Consider the following 21,045-nt stretch of genomic DNA (forward strand, 5'->3'; position numbering starts at 1 on the left):
GAAAGTCTAAAATCAACATGCCAGTTCCTATACAAGGTTTATAATGGTGCATTGTTTTAAGTATGTTTATCACATTATGCCCATGGGATACAAAACAATAGGAAAGGTTTCTATTGTAGCTGAATTCTCTGATAAACAACAAAGAAGTGATGGTATGGTATGATATATTACATGGCAATCAGTATATGTATTTTATGTTTTATAATAGCCAGAATGTTTATAAAGTTTACAATGATGCATTGTTCTAAATGTTTATAATGTTATGCCCATGGGATACAAAATGCTATTATAACCATTCTAAACAATAATAAAAATTCACATTTTGTTTTTCTCAGTGTCCACTGAAGATATATAACAAAAGATATATAAATATCATTTCAGATCTATCTTTTCCCTCCCAAAATTTACTGCCAAAAATGCCTTTTGATCAGTACCAGAACACATCAGATGGGCTAGATTAGAGAAAACAGATACTCTGAAATGCTCTTTACCTATAGTACTTTAAAAGATACAACCTAAATTTTGAATGTTACTAAATAATTAATAATCAATCGCCTTAAAAGTGAATATGCTGTGTCAACTTTTGACATTTAAACCATGAATTTTAAATTGATAATAAAACATTTAGACTATTAAGAATATATGATTTTGTGAATTCACAAGTTTCAGATGCATACAAATAAACTTACACTAAGTAAATATATTCACAGTATTTCATAATCCTTATTTTAATAATCTCACTATTTAACAAATCAAGAATTTAAAAAATTGTGAGACATTACTAAGATACAAATTTTGCTTTATTTTCATGGATCAATTACAATAATTACACAACATATAATAATTTACTGATGAAAAATTTAGAAAATTAAAAATACAATTACCTAGGTACAAGGTTTCATTAAGCCTAAATAAACTGAATTTTACACACTTAACCTTTCAGTAAATGCAGATGTATACTTTAATGGTTTATGAATTATTTTGAGCAGTGAGCCTTTGTTACAGAAAAAAAGTCCTTGACAGTATTTCAGTTGCCAGAGTTGTCTTCTTTATAAGATAAGTAATGTCCTTGACAGTATTTCAGTTGCCAGAGTTGTCTTCTTTATAAGATAAGTAATGTCCTTGACAGTATTTCAGTTGCCAGAGTTGTCTTCTTTATAAGATACATAAGTTCCTAGTAGTATTTCAGTTGCCACAGCTTTCTTCCTTATAAGTAAAGTCCTTGACAGTATTTCAGTTGTCAGAGTAGTCTTCCTTACAAGGTCCTTGACAGTATTTCAGTTGCCAGAGTAGTCTTCCTTATAAGATAAATAAAATCCTTGAAAGTATTAAAGTTGCCAGAATTGTTTTCTTTATAAGATAGTCCTTGATAGTATTTTAATTGCCATAGTTTTCTTCCTTATAAGATAAATAGTCATTGACAATATTTTAGTTACCAGAGTTGTCTTTCTTATAAGATAAATAAAGTTCCAACTAGTATTTCAGTTGCCAGTTTTCTTCCTTATAAAATAAATAAAGTCCTTGATAGCATTTCAGATTCCAAAGTTGTCTTCCTTTATGAGACAAAGTTCCTAGTAGTATTTCAGTTGCCAGTTTCTTCCTTATAAGATAAGTAATGTCCTTGACAGTATTTCAGTTGCCAAGGTTTTCTTTCTTATGAGATAAAGTCCTTGACAGTATTTCAGTTGCCAGGGTTTTCTTTCTTATGAGATAAATAAAGTCCTTGATAGTATTTCAGTTGCCAGGGTTTTCTTTCTTATGAGATAAAGTCCTTGACAGTATTTCAGTTGCCAGGGTTTTCTTTCTTATGAGATAAATAAAGTCCTTGACAGTATTTCAGTTGCCAGAGTTTTCCTGCATATGAAGTAAATTTTTCTCCAAGCAGCTTCTTTAGTTTCCTCTGAAAAGAAAAATTTCCAAGTTCAATGAACAATTAAGTTAGAAGGGACATATTCCAAAATTTTATGTAAGACCACATTAGTTGAAAAAATATTTAAATTCACATGTAGAGAAACTGAGTCACTGCTCATAATAGCTACAATTCAAAATGTGGAAAATTACAATGATCTGAAACATTAGGAAAACAAAATTAAAGTAAAACACTGAAGATATCTCCACATCACTAAGACGACGATACAGTTTACCTGAGGGTGATTTTTATCTCCACTTCCAAGAATCTGAAGAGCTTTCTTCAAAACATCTTCAGCTAAGCCCATCAAACAATCCCTGGAAAGATGGTAATTTGTGCTGTAATACTTGTGATTATCAGACTTTCTACACTGTTGTTCTAACATGCTTATTTGTCATGACTATAAGACACAAAGGTTGAAACATTAAACTTTAGCAGTACAACATAACCTCTGCTGATGAATATTGGTGTCTCATAGTAACATTTGAACTTGTGTCTATATGACATTTACACAATTTCATAAGAATATACCATAGCTAAGCATGTCTTTAAACTATTTTAGTATTGGAATCGTTAATTCACATATAATAATAAACAACTGACATAACCCTGGGATAGAATCCAACCAGCAGACAATGAAAGGTAATTATCATTCCTGGAGTATTAGTTCTATTTGCTTAACGGATAACTGAAAAGGTAAATTTGGGCTCAAAGAACAGGTATCAGGAACACATCACTGTTGACCATATGATAACATAACCTGCTGAGATAAACCATATAGTATGGTTTCTTACCTTCTTGCTAACTTTGAAACCCTACTTTTTAAGGCAGGTGTATCAAACTACATCACCAGTAAAAAGCCAACCTCTTTCCACACAAGGTTAATGTTGCCTCAAGTAGGGACCTGTAGTGTTAAGTAATAAACAGTGCAGGGGTACAAGACACCCTAGTACTTGTTTAGGTTAATGTTGCTTCATGCAGGGGTCTGTGGTACTAAATTAATCAAGAGTGAACAGTGTCGGAGTACATGATACACTATTAATAAATATTCTTTTGTAGAGAAGACAGAAAAATATCATCATTCAATTAAATATTATCAAACACACTAAGTATTATCAAACACACTAAATATGACATTTTCAACTAACTCTGTTAGAATTTTAATTCTTTGGTCAAGACTTATGCTGTTACTTGGGTCATCTTCATATCCCGAAAATTGGAGTTTGGGTTTTCAGGAGCACATGACGATAATCTGAGACTAGTATTGAGAGCAGTCATCAAATCTGCCATCTCAGGATCATCACTGTGTAAGAAATGAAGTGCAGTATATCCATTTTAATTATCCACAATTCTTTACCACTCAATGAATACCTTGTGCTTTTAATAACTATTTGTGATTCGTGTCCTTACAAAAAGCATGTCTTATATTTTTTTACATCTAACTGATAAAAGAAACATTTTAAAATACACTTTGTAAACTTCTGTTAATCACACAAGAGAGGTGACTTCTAGAACAATCTTCTACGTAATTATCTCATTAACTACATCCATACCAACTGCATCAAGTGTGTCTCTTTCACTAACTCAAGTACAAACAATAATTCTACTTTGAGTACTGTTTGCTCAGAATATTTTACAACAAATATATTGTCATATTTGTAGTATTTATTCCCCTAGAAAAATGTTCAAACTTACTTTTCTGTTCAGCTCCAAGACACCACATCAATAAACAGGGTATTTGTTGATTTCTTAGAATTTCCTGCCCATCCCAAAATACAGGTTAAGAAATTATGATCACCTACAAATTCTTAAACTTCTGTTTATTTTCTCATCTTTCTTTGATTTTATTAGTTTAACCTCACTTCTTTATGATCTCATAGTATGTTTTATGAATATAACTGGGTAATTAATGGAATTCAAATAGCTGAAACAACTGTAAATAGTAATAACTGGAACACGAATTTCAATTACTTCATTATTAGTGGTTAGTTAAGCTGATCAATCCTGAATTAATAAAAACTAAAGAGAAATCATGAGTTACTAGGAGAGTTGTGATAAACTAAAACAGTAACAATCAGAAACACTAACCTGGTAATTGATTAGAATGCCTCGTCAGCACTGGATATACCAGATTAGTGCATACTTATAACATGCCCAAAAAAGTGGCACAGGTTTCTCTTAAATTCGTGAGGGTGAAATATGATTCTATCTTAGATGAACTCAAGAAAAAAGAATATTCTGGTAAATGTAGTTTTTCTTACATTAATATTACTGAGGAGGAAATGTACAAATGTTCTCACCCTTTCTCTTCACAGCTACTCACACAACTTGTATGTTCTGCTTCGAAGGTTTGCTTGTTTCTGGTATCCTTAAACTGTATTTAAAAAAAATAAAATTCAAATGCTTCTTTTTGGCCTAAAGAAAAATAATCTAAATCTAATATGTCAAATTTCTATAGGCTAGGTGTAAACACCATATTACAATTAAGTGTTTACAATTTAAAACTAGCTAGAAAAAAAGAAGGAACTTTTCCTCACTAAAATGTGTAACTTTAGTGAAGAAAGAATTCATTAATGACATAATGCCTAGTCTGGTTTTTGTTCCAATACTCCCTTAAACTTCTGAAAATATCCACTACACATACAAAATACTGAATAATGGAATGTAAAGGTTTCACCTGTGCTGTATTATGAGTGAATAGCCTGAAAACCTGAAGCCAGTAATTATAACTAGTATTGAAAAGGACAGGAATCATTAACACACATAAAATGTAAAGGTTTCACCTGTACTGTATTATGAGTGAATAGCCTGAAAATCTGAAGCCAGTAATTATAACTAGTAGTGAAAAGGACAGGAATCATTAACACACATAAAATGTAAAGGTTTCACCTGTACTGTATTATCAGTGAATAGCCTGAAAACCTGAAGTCAGTAATTATAACTAGTAGTGAAAAGGACAGGAATCATTAACACAAAATGTAAAGGTTTCACCTGTACTGTATTATCAGTGAATAGCCTGAAAACCTGAAGCCAGTAATTATAACTAGTAGTGAAAAGGACAGGAATCATTAACACACATAAAATGTAAAGGTTTCACCTGTACTGTATTATCAGTGAATAGCCTGAAAACCTGAAGTCAGTAATTATAACTAGTAGTGAAAAGGACAGAAATCATTAACACACAAAATGTAAAGGTTTCACCTGTACTGTATTATGAGTGAATAGCCTGAAAATCTGAAGCCAGTAATTATAACTAGTAGTGAAAAGGACAGGAATCATTAACACACATAAAATGTAAAGGTTTCACCTGTACTGTATTATCAGTGAATAGCCTGAAAACCTGAAGTCAGTAATTATAACTAGTAGTGAAAAGGACAGGAATCATTAACACAAAATGTAAAGGTTTCACCTGTACTGTATTATGAGTGAATAGCCTGAAAATCTGAAGCCAGTAATTATAACTAGTAGTGAAAAGGACAGGAATCATTAACACACATAAAATGTAAAGGTTTCACCTGTACTGTATTATCAGTGAATAGCCTGAAAACCTGAAGTCAGTAATTATAACTAGTAGTGAAAAGGACAGGAATCATTAACACAAAATGTAAAGGTTTCACCTGTACTGTATTATCAGTGAATAGCCTGAAAACCTGAAGCCAGTAATTATAACTAGTAGTGAAAAGGACAGGAATCATTAACACACATAAAATGTAAAGGTTTCACCTGTACTGTATTATCAGTGAATAGCCTGAAAACCTGAAGTCAGTAATTATAACTAGTAGTGAAAAGGACAGAAATCATTAACACACAAAATGTAAAGGTTTCACCTGTACTGTATTATGAGTGAATAGCCTGAAAATCTGAAGCCAGTAATTATAACTAGTAGTGAAAAGGACAGGAATCATTAACACACATAAAATGTAAAGGTTTCACCTGTACTGTATTATCAGTGAATAGCCTGAAAACCTGAAGTCAGTAATTATAACTAGTAGTGAAAAGGACAGGAATCATTAACACAAAATGTAAAGGTTTCACCTGTACTGTATTATCAGTGAATAGCCTGAAAATCTGAAGCCAGTAATTATAACTAGTAGTGAAAAGGACAGGAATCATTAACACACATAAAATGTAAAGGTTTCACCTGTACTGTATTATCAGTGAATAGCCTGAAAACCTGAAGTCAGTAATTATAACTAGTAGTGAAAAGGACAGAAATCATTAACACACATAAAATGTAAAGGTTTCACCTGTACTGTATTATGAGTGAATAGCCTGAAAATCTGAAGCCAGTAATTATAACTAGTGGTGAAAAGGACAGGAATCATTAACACACATAAAATGATTAGAGTTAAAATACCATAATATTATTCACATGCCTAAATTAAATTAGGTTACTACTAGGTGAAGTAAAACAGATTCAAAACCTCATAAGTATTACATATACTTCACCATTATGAGAGACCTAATGGTATTTCTTTGGCTCTCTGACTCAAGCAATGCTGAAGTACCATGGATAAACAAACTAATCCACAACAAAGGTTACAGCCAGTCAAAGAATGCATTAGGCCTCTACCACATAAATTCTATTTTCAATTTTGTCTCCAGTTAAAAACAAAATCTTTAACATGTGTATACAACAATACAACAAAAATTATAACATTCATCAAGGTAAAGATACACTAACCAATAACATAGAAAAACAAATTTAGAACAAAGAAGAGAAAATGATATATGTTAAAATGTGAATAACAAACAGATAGAATAATTTTAGCCCAAAGACTACTGATTTCCCACATAGGATAAGATATATCCCTGGCAGTTGAATGCATATGTGCAGAATATGGTGCCTGGCTTGCAAAAATCACATGCATGTTTAGAGCAGTCAGAGAATTAATGATAAATATATAACATCTCTATTTCATTACTGTAATATCAGCAATGTAATATTTTCCTACACTGATAATATATTCATAACAGATACCTCAAATCCCCATTCTTGTACAATGTTGCCCTCTATGTGTGAACATTTTTTTTGCTCACCACTAGTCTTCAAACTCCTACCTCTGCCATGTTTCAATGTGGTTCAGCTTCACTGTATCTTCAAACTCCCACCTCTGCCATGTTTCAATGTGGTTCAGATTCACTGTATCTTCAATCTCCCACCTCTGCCATGTCCAAATGTGGTTCAGATTCACTGTATCTTCAAACTCCTACCTATGCCATGCTTCAATGTGGTTCAGCTTCACTGTATCTTCAATCTCCCACCTCTGCCATGTTTCAATGTGGTTCAGCTTCACTGTATCTTCAATCTCCCACCTCTGCCATGTTTCAATGTGGTTCAGCTTCACTGTATCTTCAATCTCCCACCTCTGCCATGTTTCAATGTGGTTCAGCTTCACTGTATCTTCAATCTCCCACCTCTGCCATGTTTCAATGTGGTTCAGCTTCACTGTATCTTCAATCTCCCACCTCTGCCATGTTTCAATGTGGTTCAGCTTCACTGTATCTTCAAACTCCTACTTCTGCCATGTTTCAATGTGGTTCAGCTTCACTGTATCTTTAAACTCCTACCTCTGCCATGTTTCAATGTGGTTCAGCTTCACTGTATCTTTAAACTCCTACCTCTGCCATGTTTCAATGTGGTTCAGCTTCACTGTATCTTCAAACTCCTACCTCTGCCATGTTTCAATGTGGTTCAGCTTCACTGTATCTTCAAACTCCCACCTCTGCCATGTTTCAATGTGGTTCAGCTTCACTATATCTTCAAACTCCCACCTCTGCCATGTTTCAATGTGGTTCAGCTTCACTGTATCTTCAAACTCCCACCTATGCCATGTTTCAATGTGGTTCAGTTTCACTGTATCTTCAAACTCCTACCTCTGCCATGTTTCAATGTGGTTCAGCTTCAATGTATGATGCAGACATCCTCCACCAACAGGAAAACTGTCATAGCTGGCTCCTTTACTTCAACATTAGACAGAAAAGAAGCATTGAAAGTCGAGAGGAAGTACGAGCAGAGATAACTATCTGTCAGAAATATATTTTCAGTGTAGGGAAATATAAACTTCCAATATGATATCCTACTTCTTCTTACATAAGAGTTCCACACTAAACCTTTTCTATCATCACTGAGCTTGAGATTCCCACCTAATCTCACATGTTTCTGATGCAACAACCCTATACCTACAGGAGTATGGTAATGCTTCTCAGCACAATTGCTTACCCTCTCTATTAGTTGTTCAACCACCACTTTGATAACAGGGAAGATGTTTTGGACATGGAGGGGAAGGGTGAGAAGTGTATATATTGAAAGTATATTTCCAGCGTTGAAAAATATTAACTTCTGACACGATACATAATGTTCATCCACATCTCGCTAGAATCTTATGCTGAAGTGATGGAAGGACTGGTGTAAAATTGTGCTTGGAAGAGCTGCCTTTGAGACACACCCAAAAATAACCCATGGACAGCAACATTCTATATCTTGGAATAGTACTGGTGCATCCCCACGAGACTACATCTCATCTATTCAAGAGTACACCAGAACACCCAGAAATCTGATTTCTGGATAGCAGTCAGAATGATGAACTGTATTACACAAACAGAAAACCACTGCCCCATTCTCTACTGAGTGGAATTGGTTACACTCATTAGGCATCTATCATGATCCACCACTCCAGAAGCTAAGAATAAGTGAGTGGCAAAGATCACATGCTCCACTAAAAGAAAATGGGAGGATCCAGAGGATGCTTAAGAGAGCAAAATGGGTAACTATATAAACCCTATTGTTAAAAGCAGCTAACCCCAGGTTTAAATCAAGGTATGAAAGAGTGGACAGGAATCCCCTCTCTGCTTTACTCTTGCTAGTTCGTAAGTGGATACTGCCTGGATCAGGTCTTAGTTATAAAAAATGGAACTGTGAGGATACCTCAAGTGGTTGTTTTATGGAACATTCCGTCTTATGGGTGAGCACTATGGCAGGTAACATTTGCTACTCAGAAGGATCCTGTAACAGATCAAAAGGCTCTACTACAAGAAGAGGATAAAAAAAAAAAGTCTTACTAAGTCAGAGATGGTGTGAAGAAAATTGACCATAGGTAGTCTATATCCTGATGAGAAAGAAATGGCTAAATGAAGGTGATAGTGTGCCACAAAGGTATAAGGGGTTATCCACATGCCAGGACAGAGGAGGTGGCAAGGCTCTGATTGGTTGGTTGGTTAATTTAGTGTTTTATGGCACAAAGCAGCTAGGCCAAACATCCAGTAAAAACTTAAAAGTAAATGTAGTAAAATTCATAAAAGGAAATTAAGGTAAAACAAAACAAAGTTAAAAAAAACAACACATAAATAGCATAAAACCAATGTTTACATCTAGTCTACAATGTTAAGAGAAAAACTACAGTAATTCAAGTTGTAAAGGACTTTCTATAGTGTAACTGTAATTACCATTACTTGCCAGAGAGACCAACAGGCAAGTACAAAAACCATCGTCAGTCAAATGAAGTTGGCCTTTCCAGTCCTGGTTCCGAGTTATTTGGTGTTATGGCCATTTTCAAAATGAAAAGTAATAAAAAGGTTTTAAAAGACGTATAGCAAAATTATAATAACTTGCCAGGATAACTAACAGGTGGTTCAAACAGATAGTTCAATCAGTGTTAGTCACCTGAAATTGGCCTTTCCAGTTCTGGTTTAGAGTTATTTGTTATGGCCAGTTTCTAATTTCAAATCAAACTAGATGAATTGTGAATTTTAAAAGGGAGCCACATTAAAAAGGTGTAATGTATAGATTAAAAAACATAAATGACCTTTAAAAAACTAAAACATTACCAAGGTGAACAGTGGCACCAACACCAATAAAACTGTCTAACGTTATGGACAAACCTTGGGGGAGAACATATTTAAAATGGTGCCGTCAGTGAGAGTCGTAACGACGAAAAAAAAGTAAAATGTGGCTTATTGTGATCCGAGTGTTACCCAAACTACACACTGATGCATCAGTTCCAGATAAAAGAAAACGATGAGTTAAAAACTGTGACAAATGCGTAGTCTAGTTAGAACAACTTCCTCTTTCCAATCCTTATGGAAGCAAGACGGTCAATGTCTAATATAGGGTTTTACTTGGAAAAGCTTGTTTTTGCATTGCTCACCCCAAGTCAACTACCAGCTGGCACTGAGCTGAGCCTTGAATACAGGACCACAGTCCATGTACCAAACAGGCACAGCAGTGATAGTGCCAGAGCAGATAGACTTAGTTGCGGTGACAGCAAGCTTGTTCCCACAAATACCAACATGGCCCAGTAATCAAAAACTGGATAGAAGTAGATGTTAAAGAGAAATGGGCCAGTTGGTTTTGAATATCGGCAAGAACAGGGTGTGAATCAATGTGAAGCAATTCCAGAGCCAGTAGAGAATTAAGAGAGTCAGTATAAATAGTGCAGTTTGAATACTGCTTAGCTTCTATGTAATCTAGGGCAAGAGAAATGGTGTACAATTCAGCAGTGAACACAGAAGCTGTAGAGGGGATTCTGCATGCAACCACTGAACCACAACAAACCATGGCAGAGCCCACACAGTCTCCTGATTTCAAACCATCTGTATAAATAGGAATGGAAGGATGGTTTGAAAGATGCTCAGCAAATACCTGACAGCATTTCCAATCAGATGTGTCTACTTTTCTCAGATGACTTAAAGATAGGTCACAATTGCAGACTGTAAGAAGCCATGGTGGGATGGGCTGACCAGTGGATACAGCAATGTTATCCAAGGACAGACCCAATTCATCCAACAGTGCCTGGATATGAAGGCCAAAGGAGCAATGGCAGACCATCTGTTCTAAAAAAGTATAGCCCACCAAGGAAAAAACATAACCCCAGGTGGGATGCTTTGGTAAGGAACGAAGTTTTGAAGCATACAGTCAAGACAGTTGCAAGCGGCAAAGGTGCAAAGAAAGTTCATGAGACTCTATTATAAGCTCTGAACTGGGGAAGTGCGGAAAGCCCCAGTGCAGAGCTGAAGTTCTTAATGATAAATAGGGTCTAGCATCTTTAAGGCTGATGTTCTGGCAGAGCCATAGACCAGTGATCCATAGTCTGAATTTTGATCGAATAAAAGCAAGATATATCTTTAACATAGAACATCAATCTGCTCCCCAAGTGGTGGAAGAGAGGACACAGAGGATGTTCAGTGCTCTTGTATATTTGACCCATAGCTGCTTGATATGTGGTATAAATGTCAGCTTATGGTCAAAGATAAGCCCCAGGGACCACAGGTAGCGTAATTTCACCAATACAGAGTTCAGGATCAGGGTGCATGCAAGTGGTTTTAGAGAGAGAGAAGTTAAAGCCATTTGCTGCAGTCCACTTTAGTAAATGATTGAGGACAGTCTGTAGCTGCTGCTCAATATACCTCATGTTTGATGACTGACATAGGATGTGAAAATCATCGACATTGAACCCGTTTGCAACAGTGAGAAGTTGTTTAGCAATGGCATTAATTTTTATACTGAAAAGTGTGGCACTCAGAACACAGCCTTGAGGGACTCCAAGTTCCTGTAGAATAGAACGAGAAAGTGTTGAACCCAGACAAACTTGGAATCTCCTGTCCAATAAAAATTTTTTTAATAAAAATGGGCAAATGGTCACACAACCCATATATATGGAGGTCTCGCAAAATTCCATACCTCCATGTTGTATCATAAGTCTTCTCAATGTCAAAGAATATTGATACAAGATGTTGTCATTTGAGAAAGGCTTCTCTGATTGATGTTTCAAGTTGAATCAGGTGGTCCATGGTGGAGCTCTGTCGTAACCCACACTGGGTGGGCAAGAGGAGATTGTTTGATTCGAGAAACCAAACAAGACGATCATTAACCATCTTCTCTAAGGTCTTACAGAGACAGCTCGTCAAAGCAATCGGATGGTAGTTGGAAGGAATCTTGAGATGCTTCCCAGGCTAAAAGAAAGGTAGGACAATAACCTGGTGCCAGGCATCAGGAAAAACATTCTCCTGCCAGATCCAGTTAAAAACAATCAGAAGAATAGCAAGAGAAGCAAAAGATAGATGGTGCAGCATTTCATAGTTTACATCATCAGGTCCAACTGATATACTGCAGACTGATGAAGGACTAGTTTGAGTTCCACCAGTGTAAAGGGACAATTACAGTCATAAAGACAATCAGCTCGAAAGGAACGAGGTGATTGCTCTGCCAGAGTCTTGATGGCTAAGAAGGTAGAAAAAGAAGCAGAAGTGCTAAATACCTGACAAAAGCTTTCATCTAGAGTATTGGCGATACTCCAGGTATCAGCTACTTCCTAGCCATCAAAGAGCAAGATCGAGAGGGGGACAGAATTATATTGCCTACTGACCTTTTGAATCTTGTCCCATATGACTTTGGAACTGGTGGTAGATGATATGCCAGTTGTGAACTTAATCAAGATTCCTTCTTACCCACCGAGCATGTGCACAGGCCCACTGGAGAGTGATGCAATTCAAGAGTATGGGATATCTACGAAAAGTATCCCAGGCCCATTTTTGAGCCTTCCGTGTCATGTAGCAGACAGGATTCCACCATGGACGAGAATATCGTGGAAAATGGGCCAAATTTTAGGAATATACTGAGCAGCTGCCTGTATAATACAGTCAGTTACTGCTGCCACACAGTCATCTATAGATGGCTTACAGACAATGGCAGGATTAAGTTCTGCGAGAGCAGTGAAAGAGGGCTAGTTTGCCTGATCCAGCTTCCACCAGGGCATGTGGGTTGGGTGGCATCGACCACAGCCAGTCTTTCTCAAGATTATAGGAAAATGATCACTGCCTCGTGGATTATTGTCAACCCTCCATGAAAAATGGGAGACTAGTGAAGAGTAGCAAATTGAGAGACCAATAGCAGTAAAGGACTGATGAGGTGCATGAAAATAAGTCTGCAAATCAGCATTGAAAAGAGAAAGATTATGATCAAAAAGCATACACTCTGCAGAGCAACCACTCCCATCAATATCAGCACTTTCCCAGAGTATGATGTCCGTTAAAGTCCCCCAAGAATAAAAAGAGAGATGGCAACTGCTCAATGAGAGCATCAAGGTCTGACTGATTGTAAGTCTCTCCAGGCAACAGGTAGAGAGAACAAACAGTGATGGTATGACCTAAGGAAACACGGATGGCTACAGCCTCCAAGGGTATGTCGAGTGGCAAAGACAGGGCGGGCACACGCTGATCAACCAACAATACCACCCTTCCAAGCATTCATCCATCACACAGCCTGTCATTTCTGTACAAAGAAAACTGTCAAAAGGTGACTGTATTGGCAGGTTTCAGAAATGTTTCCTGTAAGGAAAGACATACAGGATGGTAGGAAGCAATCAGTGTTTTGATGTCGTCCAAATTAGAACAAACACCTCGACAGTTCCATTGTATCAGGGTGGCCATTTTTATTTACATGTAGGTGAATTGGATGGAGAACCCTTCTGTTTACAAACAAATCTTTTTTTCCTTACTGTCCTTATTCGAGGGAGGTCTATCGACCTCCATGGATCCTGCCCTAGGTTGATTAGGCAGGTCTTTGCTGTTGGAAGAGGATTCCAGTGACTGAGGACATGAACAAATGATTGTTTTGCATCTTGAGGTGGGAGAAGAAGATGTATCTGAGGAAATGCTTGTACCTGGAACCAAAGGATGTGGATCTTGAAGTTTCTTGGAATGTATGTAAGGGACAGAGATAGGTGTTGAAGTTGATTCATCAACTTTATTAACCATGGAGGTGAAAAGACTTTTCATTTCTTTGGAGAATGAGAGGCACAGAGAAATCTGTCTGCACTCCCACTGTAGTTGTGAAACAAAGTGCAGTAGCATATGTTTGAGATGAGGTGGTGGACAGCAATTTTCGAGCCTCAGGATAAGTAATGTTATGAATCGCTTTCAAACGCTGCACCTCTTTTTCTTCCAACCATTTAGGGTAAGAACGAAAGTAGGACAGGTGAGAGCCATTGCAATTGATGCAACGAGGGTCCATTTCACACTAGTAGGCATCATGATCCTTGCCACTGCAATGAGCACACATCAAGGAACCACAACGTGACATCTTCAAGTGACCCAACTGCTAACACTGGAAACATTGGAGAGTGTTTGAAATGTATGGTCATACTCTGCATATAAGATAACCTGCCTTGATGGTGGCAGGCAGACGTGGTGACGTAAATGTGAGTATGAGGATATTGGTTGGCACCATAATTCCACCTTTGCGAGTGGATATATGCCTCACTGCAGAAACTCCTTGGGTGGAGAAACCAGTGAGAATTTCTGACTCTGGGATGTTCTTCAAATCCCTCTCAACAAAAACTCCTCGTGATGAATTCAAAGTAGCATGAGGTGTAACCTCATTAGGTATATTCCCAATTGCCTTTAAATGCAACAGGAGTTTCCACCAATATGTCACCAGTTTGAAGCATCTTTACTGATTTTGGAGAGCCAGCAATCCCTCTAGTCCCTTCTGAATGAAAAAGGGAGACATTTACCCTAAAGATTTGTCTGAAAGTGAATGCAATATAAGAAAATGAGATACAACAAGTGGTATAGATGGTGAGGATTGCTACTCAGAATCTTCAAGACTTGGTCATTTACCTATAGACTGTTTTATCACAATTTTATTAAGATATTTAATTGGAGTATCCATAATAAAGAAAGGTAAAAGTCAGTGCCCACTGACCCCACCCATCATGGAGCCTTACGAGGGAACGCACTACTATGTCAAACAAGGACACTGCAGCAATGCCAGGGTTTCGTGAGCACTATATCCAAACACCAGCATCAGATACAATATCCACAACACCTGTTGAGAACATCCAACACTGGTACTTGGTTGACCCTAGCCCGAGTGGACCAGCTGATTGACCCAAGGGGGCCACCCCAAAGCTGCCCATCTACAGGAATTCAAGGCCAAAGTGGTGTGTTAGGGTTGAACCCCTCAACCACCAGGATCCTCTCCTCCCCTTCATGGGTTGCCACACACGGCAAACACATGGGTGGATGTTTAGATCTCAGAGGAGGTAAATTGAAAGAACAAAATCTTCCCTGGGAGGTCTCCTCACCACGTACAGGAATCCACACCAAGGAGGGCAAGGATTTGAATGGGAGTAAAGATGTGAATGTAAGAAAGAGATAGAAAGGTAAATTTAATATTACTCAATGCACATCAAATATTTCAGAAATGAAAGTGTGATACAGATAGTGAAGGATATATCATTGAGGGAATACAGAGAAAGAAGAATCAATGGCATACTCATCAGAAAATTGATGACCACAGACAAGGAGGAGGAAATAAGGGGCAGGTGACATAAAGAAAAGGAATCCAAAGATATGGAGAATAAAATTAATGATATAGTTAGGAAGACAAGAGCAATGGGAAAAAAAAAACATGTCATAACGGAATGTAGTTCATAGTAACACTTGGTAACCACTAATAGCTGAGATAAAAAGCCATGTGAAGAACACAAATAGATGAGGAATGGAAGGATAAAAAGTGAGAAAGATGGGTATCAGGACCAGCAGCAGTTCCTTGTACAGGATTCTCTTCACATATAGCCTTGTTTGTAATATTTTGTTTCTCAGTGGTCCATAGAAGGCTACACGTAAAGAGAATCCTGTACAAGGGGCTGGATATATCCTACATGTGAAGCTAGAGTGTTGACATGGATTGGATGGAAAAAGAAGTATGTGTAGATGATGAAGAAAGGAGGAAGAGAGTGGAAGAAGAGGAGAAGAAGTGAAAAGACTTAAAGGAAATCAAGACTGGACTAGCCAAAGAAAACAGACAAGGAGTGTCTTAAATGATAGAATTCAATGGAGGAAACAAATAATGGACAAGTACAAAGAAGGATATTAGATAATTACTAACTGAATGCACACATCAACACTGGTATTGATGTGAAGAGTGCCCAGATGATAGCAAAACCATCAGAAAACACGAGTGAAGGACCATTCCAGATCCTAGGAAAGATACCAATAATTATAAGACATCCAGAATAAAAGATGTAAGTGAGCACAATCCATGGGAAAAGCATGTTCCAAGGAAACCCAAGTTTCTAATAGAGAAACACTCATGCAGAAAGAAAACCAAATTCTTCATGAACCACAAATGCAAAGGAGAAGGCTATCTCATGATGAGACAGGAATTGTAGAAAATACTTAACTGAATTAGATACTGGCTGGATGTGAAAATGGCTCATCTCCAGCTTTATTAGCCACTTCCTGAAGTATGGTTGGAGCCTGTTGGATTGGAGTTAAAAGAAACCAGTCGTCCATAAAATTGTGTAACTTCAATCATAAAACACAAATGTGACAATCGTGGGGAAGCACCATATGCCACAAAAAATTTATAGAATAAATGCCTTGCCAAGAAGAAAAATCCAGAACTTATAAGCTCAACTGTGATGTACATACCAAAAATAAATCCTGAATGTTGGGAAGATAAGAATGTGAAAATAAGTAGCAGAAAAATCAACGTTAGTTATCCAAAGCACCAGAGAAAAGCATCACTGAAGGGTGAGAAAAGTCATCAAGTTAAACTAAGGAAGATCACAAAACTGATGGGACAGAATGATGGCATGCCAACCCATAGGGTACAGGGGAATGACAAACATATGGGAATAAAATTACAGAGAAGGATGAGAAACTCTTTGAAAGCATCCTTGGCCAAAATATACAACACTGCCTTGGAGAGTTGCTGGTGGGAGACAGGATCCCTAAGAGGAGGGGAATGAGGGGAACAGAAGACAAAGGAAAAATGAATAGCAAAAAAAAAGGAACCCATAGATCCACAAAACAAGCCAAATGGGTCATTACTATTCCTGAGCCAAGAAGACTGTCAGTACTGAAACCTACTGATAGTGGAAGAAAAGATATGAAAAGAGGAAGGGGATGAAATAAGAGAGAGTAGAAAGAAGCTGGGAGGATGGGAAAAAGCAACTGGAAGAGAAGAAGCTTCGGAAAGAAAGGATAGAGGGGTATTGAATGATATCAAGGAAAGGAAGAAACAATATTCTGAAGGAGAGACAAAATTAAGTAGGGAAGTAAAGAACAATAAGAAATAGGAGTGAATGAAAAAACAGGAACACACCTGAGAAAAGTCATGGAAAAATGCAGAATATCAAGGCAGATTCATGTCTCCACTGAAAGAACTGTTTGTAAGAAAAAAAAACTGCCTAAAATTGATATCCTTCTGGACAAGAATTATAGGAGAGAAATTTGTGACAAGGCCTGAAAAAAGCCCAGGCCACAGGAAAGACTCCATCCCACCTGCTGCATAATAGCTGTTACGTCCCCCGATAGACAAAGAAGCACCCGTTATCATTGTGATAGTGTCTAGGGTAAAAATGTTGATATGTTCCACATGAAACAGCTGCAAAATGTTTGTGTGTAATCCATGTTGTGGAAACTAAGAGTCACGAAGTGTGCAAATAGAAATGTTTGAAAATAGAAATAAAAAATATTTCCATAACAGTTAGTTTTTGTAAACACTTCAACCACACAGTGATGTTGAGAAATATCATGCAGGAAAAAGAAGACATGTCTTAGTATGCAAGTTTATTTGAGTAGCAACTACTGAACTACCACTATAAAGGAAGTCAGCTGTTTCAGGAGGCAATGTCACATTCCTATTGGTGAAGGGTTGTCATATGCTCACTTGCATACAACAATGCAGCAATATCATATGAAATGCATGAATTTCAATGAAAGCCCTAAGATTAGTGGCAAACAAAAATGTTTGCATATAGAGGGCAGCACTGAATTGTGCAAGCTATTGATCTGTTTGAACTCTAGAGATAAAACAAACTTGTGTACATGATTAACAGAAAGCTTTTTCAAATTAATAGTTTTATTATCAAAGCCATTTAACAACTAATTAGAACAAAAAACCTAAGGGTAAGGATAATGCAATTAGAGACCTGTTCTTCTGAAGGGCATATATTATTCATTGAAGGTAATGAGACCAGCCTTCTATCTGACATAGAATTAGGAAGTAGTTTCTCTTCACTCTTCTGCTTTCCATGTTTCTCACGTCTTCGTTGCCGAGCAGCTGAATTTGATCTACAGGGCTAGAGTTAGATTTTTTATAAAAAAGTATTTTACATTCAGTTGTACCTACAGTTAAAAATACATATATCATTTTGAGGTTACAATATCCTTGCAGAAGTGAATAACTAATGGATTTAGCCTTCCCTAGATCCATAAGTTAAAGTTACATATTCTGCATGTCTTTAAAGTTACACTTAATATTTTGGAAAGTATATGTAATGTTAATGTTGATAATTTTGATTCTAACAAAATACAGCATTTCTTTTTTTAAAAAAATGTATTCCACTTTAATACTTATATTAATTTTCATTCCATATTTTTATACTTTTTTACCATTTCACATTAATAAAGAGCAGTTATCAATTTACACAAAATTTTGAAAAATATGAAAAAGACCATTCTTCTCATGAAATCTAATTACCTTTGCAAAAGACTGAGCTGAAAGAAATGTCATGAAGTCTCATTACCTTTACAAAACACAGCTGTAACAAGTGTAATGAAATCTCATTACATTTACAAAACACAGCTGTAACAAGTGTCATGAAGTCTCAATTACATTTACAAAACACAGCTGTAACAAGTGTCATGAAGTCTCAATTACATTTACAAAACACAGCTGTAACAAGTGTCATGAAGTCTCAATTACCTTTACAAAACACAGCTGTAACAAGTGTCATGAAGTCTCAATTACCTTTACAAAACACAGCTGTAACAAGTGTCATGAAGTCTCATTACCTTTACAAAACACAGCTGTAACAAGTGTCATGAAGTCTCATTACCTTTACAAAACACAGCTGTAACAAGTGTCATGAAGTCTCAATTACCTTTACAAAACACAGCTGTAACAAGTGTCATGAAGTCTCAATTACATTTACAAAACACAGCTGTAACAAGTGTCATGAAGTCTGAATTACATTTACAAAACACAGCTGTAACAAGTGTCATGAAGTCTCAATTACCTTTACAAAACACAGCTGTAACAAGTGTCATGAAGTCTCAATTACCTTTACAAAACACAGCTGTAACAAGTGTCATGAAGTCTCAATTACCTTTACAAAACACAGCTGTAACAAGTGTCATGAAGTCTCAATTACCTTTACAAAACACAGCTGTAACAAGTGTCATGAAGTCTCATTACCTTTACAAAACACAGCTGTAACAAGTGTCATGAAGTCTCAATTACATTTACAAAACACAGCTGTAACAAGTGTCATGAAGTCTCATTACATTTACAAAACACAGCTGTAACAAGTGTCATGAAGTCTCAATTACATTTACAAAACACAGCTGTAACAAGTGTCATGAAGTCTCAATTACATTTACAAAACACAGCTGTAAAAAGTGTCATGAAGTCTCAATTACATTTACAAAACACAGCTGTAACAAGTGTCATGAAGTCTCAATTACATTTACAAAACACAGATGTAACAAGTGTCATGAAGTCTCAATTAGATTTACAAAAGACTGAGCTGGAAGAAATGTCATGAAGTCTCATTACCTTTACAAAACACAGCTGTAACAAGTGTCATAAAGTCTCATTACCTTTATAAAAGACTGAGCTGGAATTCTGTTCTCATTTGCTCTATCACTGGTAATTACATGTGATGGTTCATGCATTTGTTTAGAAGTTTCTTCTTTTCTGGAACTTTTGTTAAGTAAATTTGATGTGATTGAATAACTGATGTTCTGTGATGCATCACTGACTTCAGTCTGGTTTGGTCTCCTGTTATTATGCAAGATAGGTTGAGTTGGCAGAGACTGAGGCCTAGATGAGTTTCTCTATACCATAACCAATACAGTTCTATTAAAACAGTCTAAAACCTTTTTAATTGATTGGGTAGTTTCATTCTAATTTATTTTCAATGTTATTAAAAACATTTGAGATTTCAGCAATGGACAACAAATTACAATGAATTATAAATTCAACAATATGCAAACCAATAAAAATGCATTAACATATGACAAGGTAAAACAAGAAAGTTGATCTTACCCTATAAAAACAGTCATTAGCAGAAATTAATTGAGGTGAAAGGGTCACACCATTCCCTTCATTTCTAGTTCTACCTGGACTCTTACAGGAACTTTCTTGAGAATATGGTAAAGTAGGTTTGTTGCTTATGTGCTCTGCAAAATCTTCAAAAGATTTGTTTCTGTGAAACTCTTGATCATGTGTGATACCCATCAAATCCTTGCCTTGCACCAACAGATTCTCACCATTTAAATTATGGTCTGAAGTATCAGACCTGCTTTCAATAACCTGATTGGAATTTCTAAATTTTATACAGGAACTAAAATGAAAAATATCCCAATCTTTTTCAGAATATATGTTTTGAATATTTAGTTCTTTATTGTATGACTCTGGAAAATTACATATTTTCTCACTTTGACAATGCTTAGGTGACATTTTTACTGATGAGCTTTCATGCTTATAAGAATCCTTCTGTGAAACAGTTTCTTTGAAAACAACAAATGTTCTGTTAATTTCTGAAACTTGTTGACTGGAATTTTTCATTTCTTCACCAGCATTATGTGATACACTCTTTCTCATAGTTGTGTTTTCTTGGATTTTCCACTTTCCTGTTTCACTATTAGTTATATTAGATGTGGTTCTGTCCAGATTAGTTAACACCACAGAACTTTTGTCTTTTTGGCATCGTCGTCTAAGTCGAGGTTCAACACTTAATTTAATGTTTATTTTAGTAGGTTGTTGAATACTGACAGTTTCTTCTTTACTACAAGAATCTTTGTCTATTTTCATTTTATTTCTATTTTCACAGGTTGCTTTTTCTAAGCCACAAGTTTCTGTTCTATTTTCACAGGTTGCTTTTTCTAAGCCACAAGTTTCTGTTCTATTTTCACAGGTTGCTTTTTCTAAGCCACAAGTTTCTGTTCTATTTTCACAGGTTCCTTTTTCTAAGCCACAAGTTTTTGTTCTATTTTCACAGGTTGCTGTTTCTGTTCTATTTTCACATGTTGCTTTTACTAAGCCACAAGTTTCTGTTCTATTTTCACATGTTGCTTTTACTAAGCCACAAGTTTCTGTTCTATTTTCACAGGTTGCTTTT

General features: G+C 36.3%; 1 protein-coding gene across 1 annotated transcript; it reads right to left on the bottom strand.

Annotated features, from left to right (window-relative positions):
* Positions 1-782: 782 nt before the first annotated feature.
* LOC143242063 (uncharacterized) lies at positions 783-21,044 on the bottom strand. The gene is made up of 7 exons (XM_076485420.1): positions 19,971-21,044; positions 19,523-19,759; positions 17,851-18,000; positions 4,210-4,283; positions 3,101-3,212; positions 2,145-2,226; positions 783-1,900 (listed from the first exon to the last, which is right to left on the bottom strand). Exons 1-6 carry the CDS (start codon positions 20,736-20,738, stop codon positions 2,203-2,205), a joined length of 1,365 nt encoding a protein of 454 aa, XP_076341535.1. The 5' UTR covers positions 20,739-21,044; the 3' UTR covers positions 783-1,900; positions 2,145-2,202.
* Between the last annotated feature and the right edge of the window lies 1 nt (position 21,045).

This window comes from Tachypleus tridentatus, unplaced genomic scaffold (assembly GCF_004210375.1).
Source record: "Tachypleus tridentatus isolate NWPU-2018 unplaced genomic scaffold, ASM421037v1 Hic_cluster_1, whole genome shotgun sequence".
NCBI classification, from domain to species: domain Eukaryota; kingdom Metazoa; phylum Arthropoda; class Merostomata; order Xiphosura; family Limulidae; genus Tachypleus; species Tachypleus tridentatus.

Coding starts and splice junctions, on each gene's coding strand:
- LOC143242063 (XM_076485420.1), bottom strand. CDS start 20,738: ATGAAAATAGACAAAGATTCTTGTAGTAAAGAAGAAACTGTCAGTATT. Junction 18,001..19,522: donor CAGCTCAGTCTTTTATAAAG/GTAATGAGACTT, acceptor ATCTAACTCTAG/CCCTGTAGATCAAATTCAGC. Junction 3,213..4,209: donor AGTAGCTGTGAAGAGAAAGG/GTGAGAACATTT, acceptor TTTCTTACACAG/TGATGATCCTGAGATGGCAG.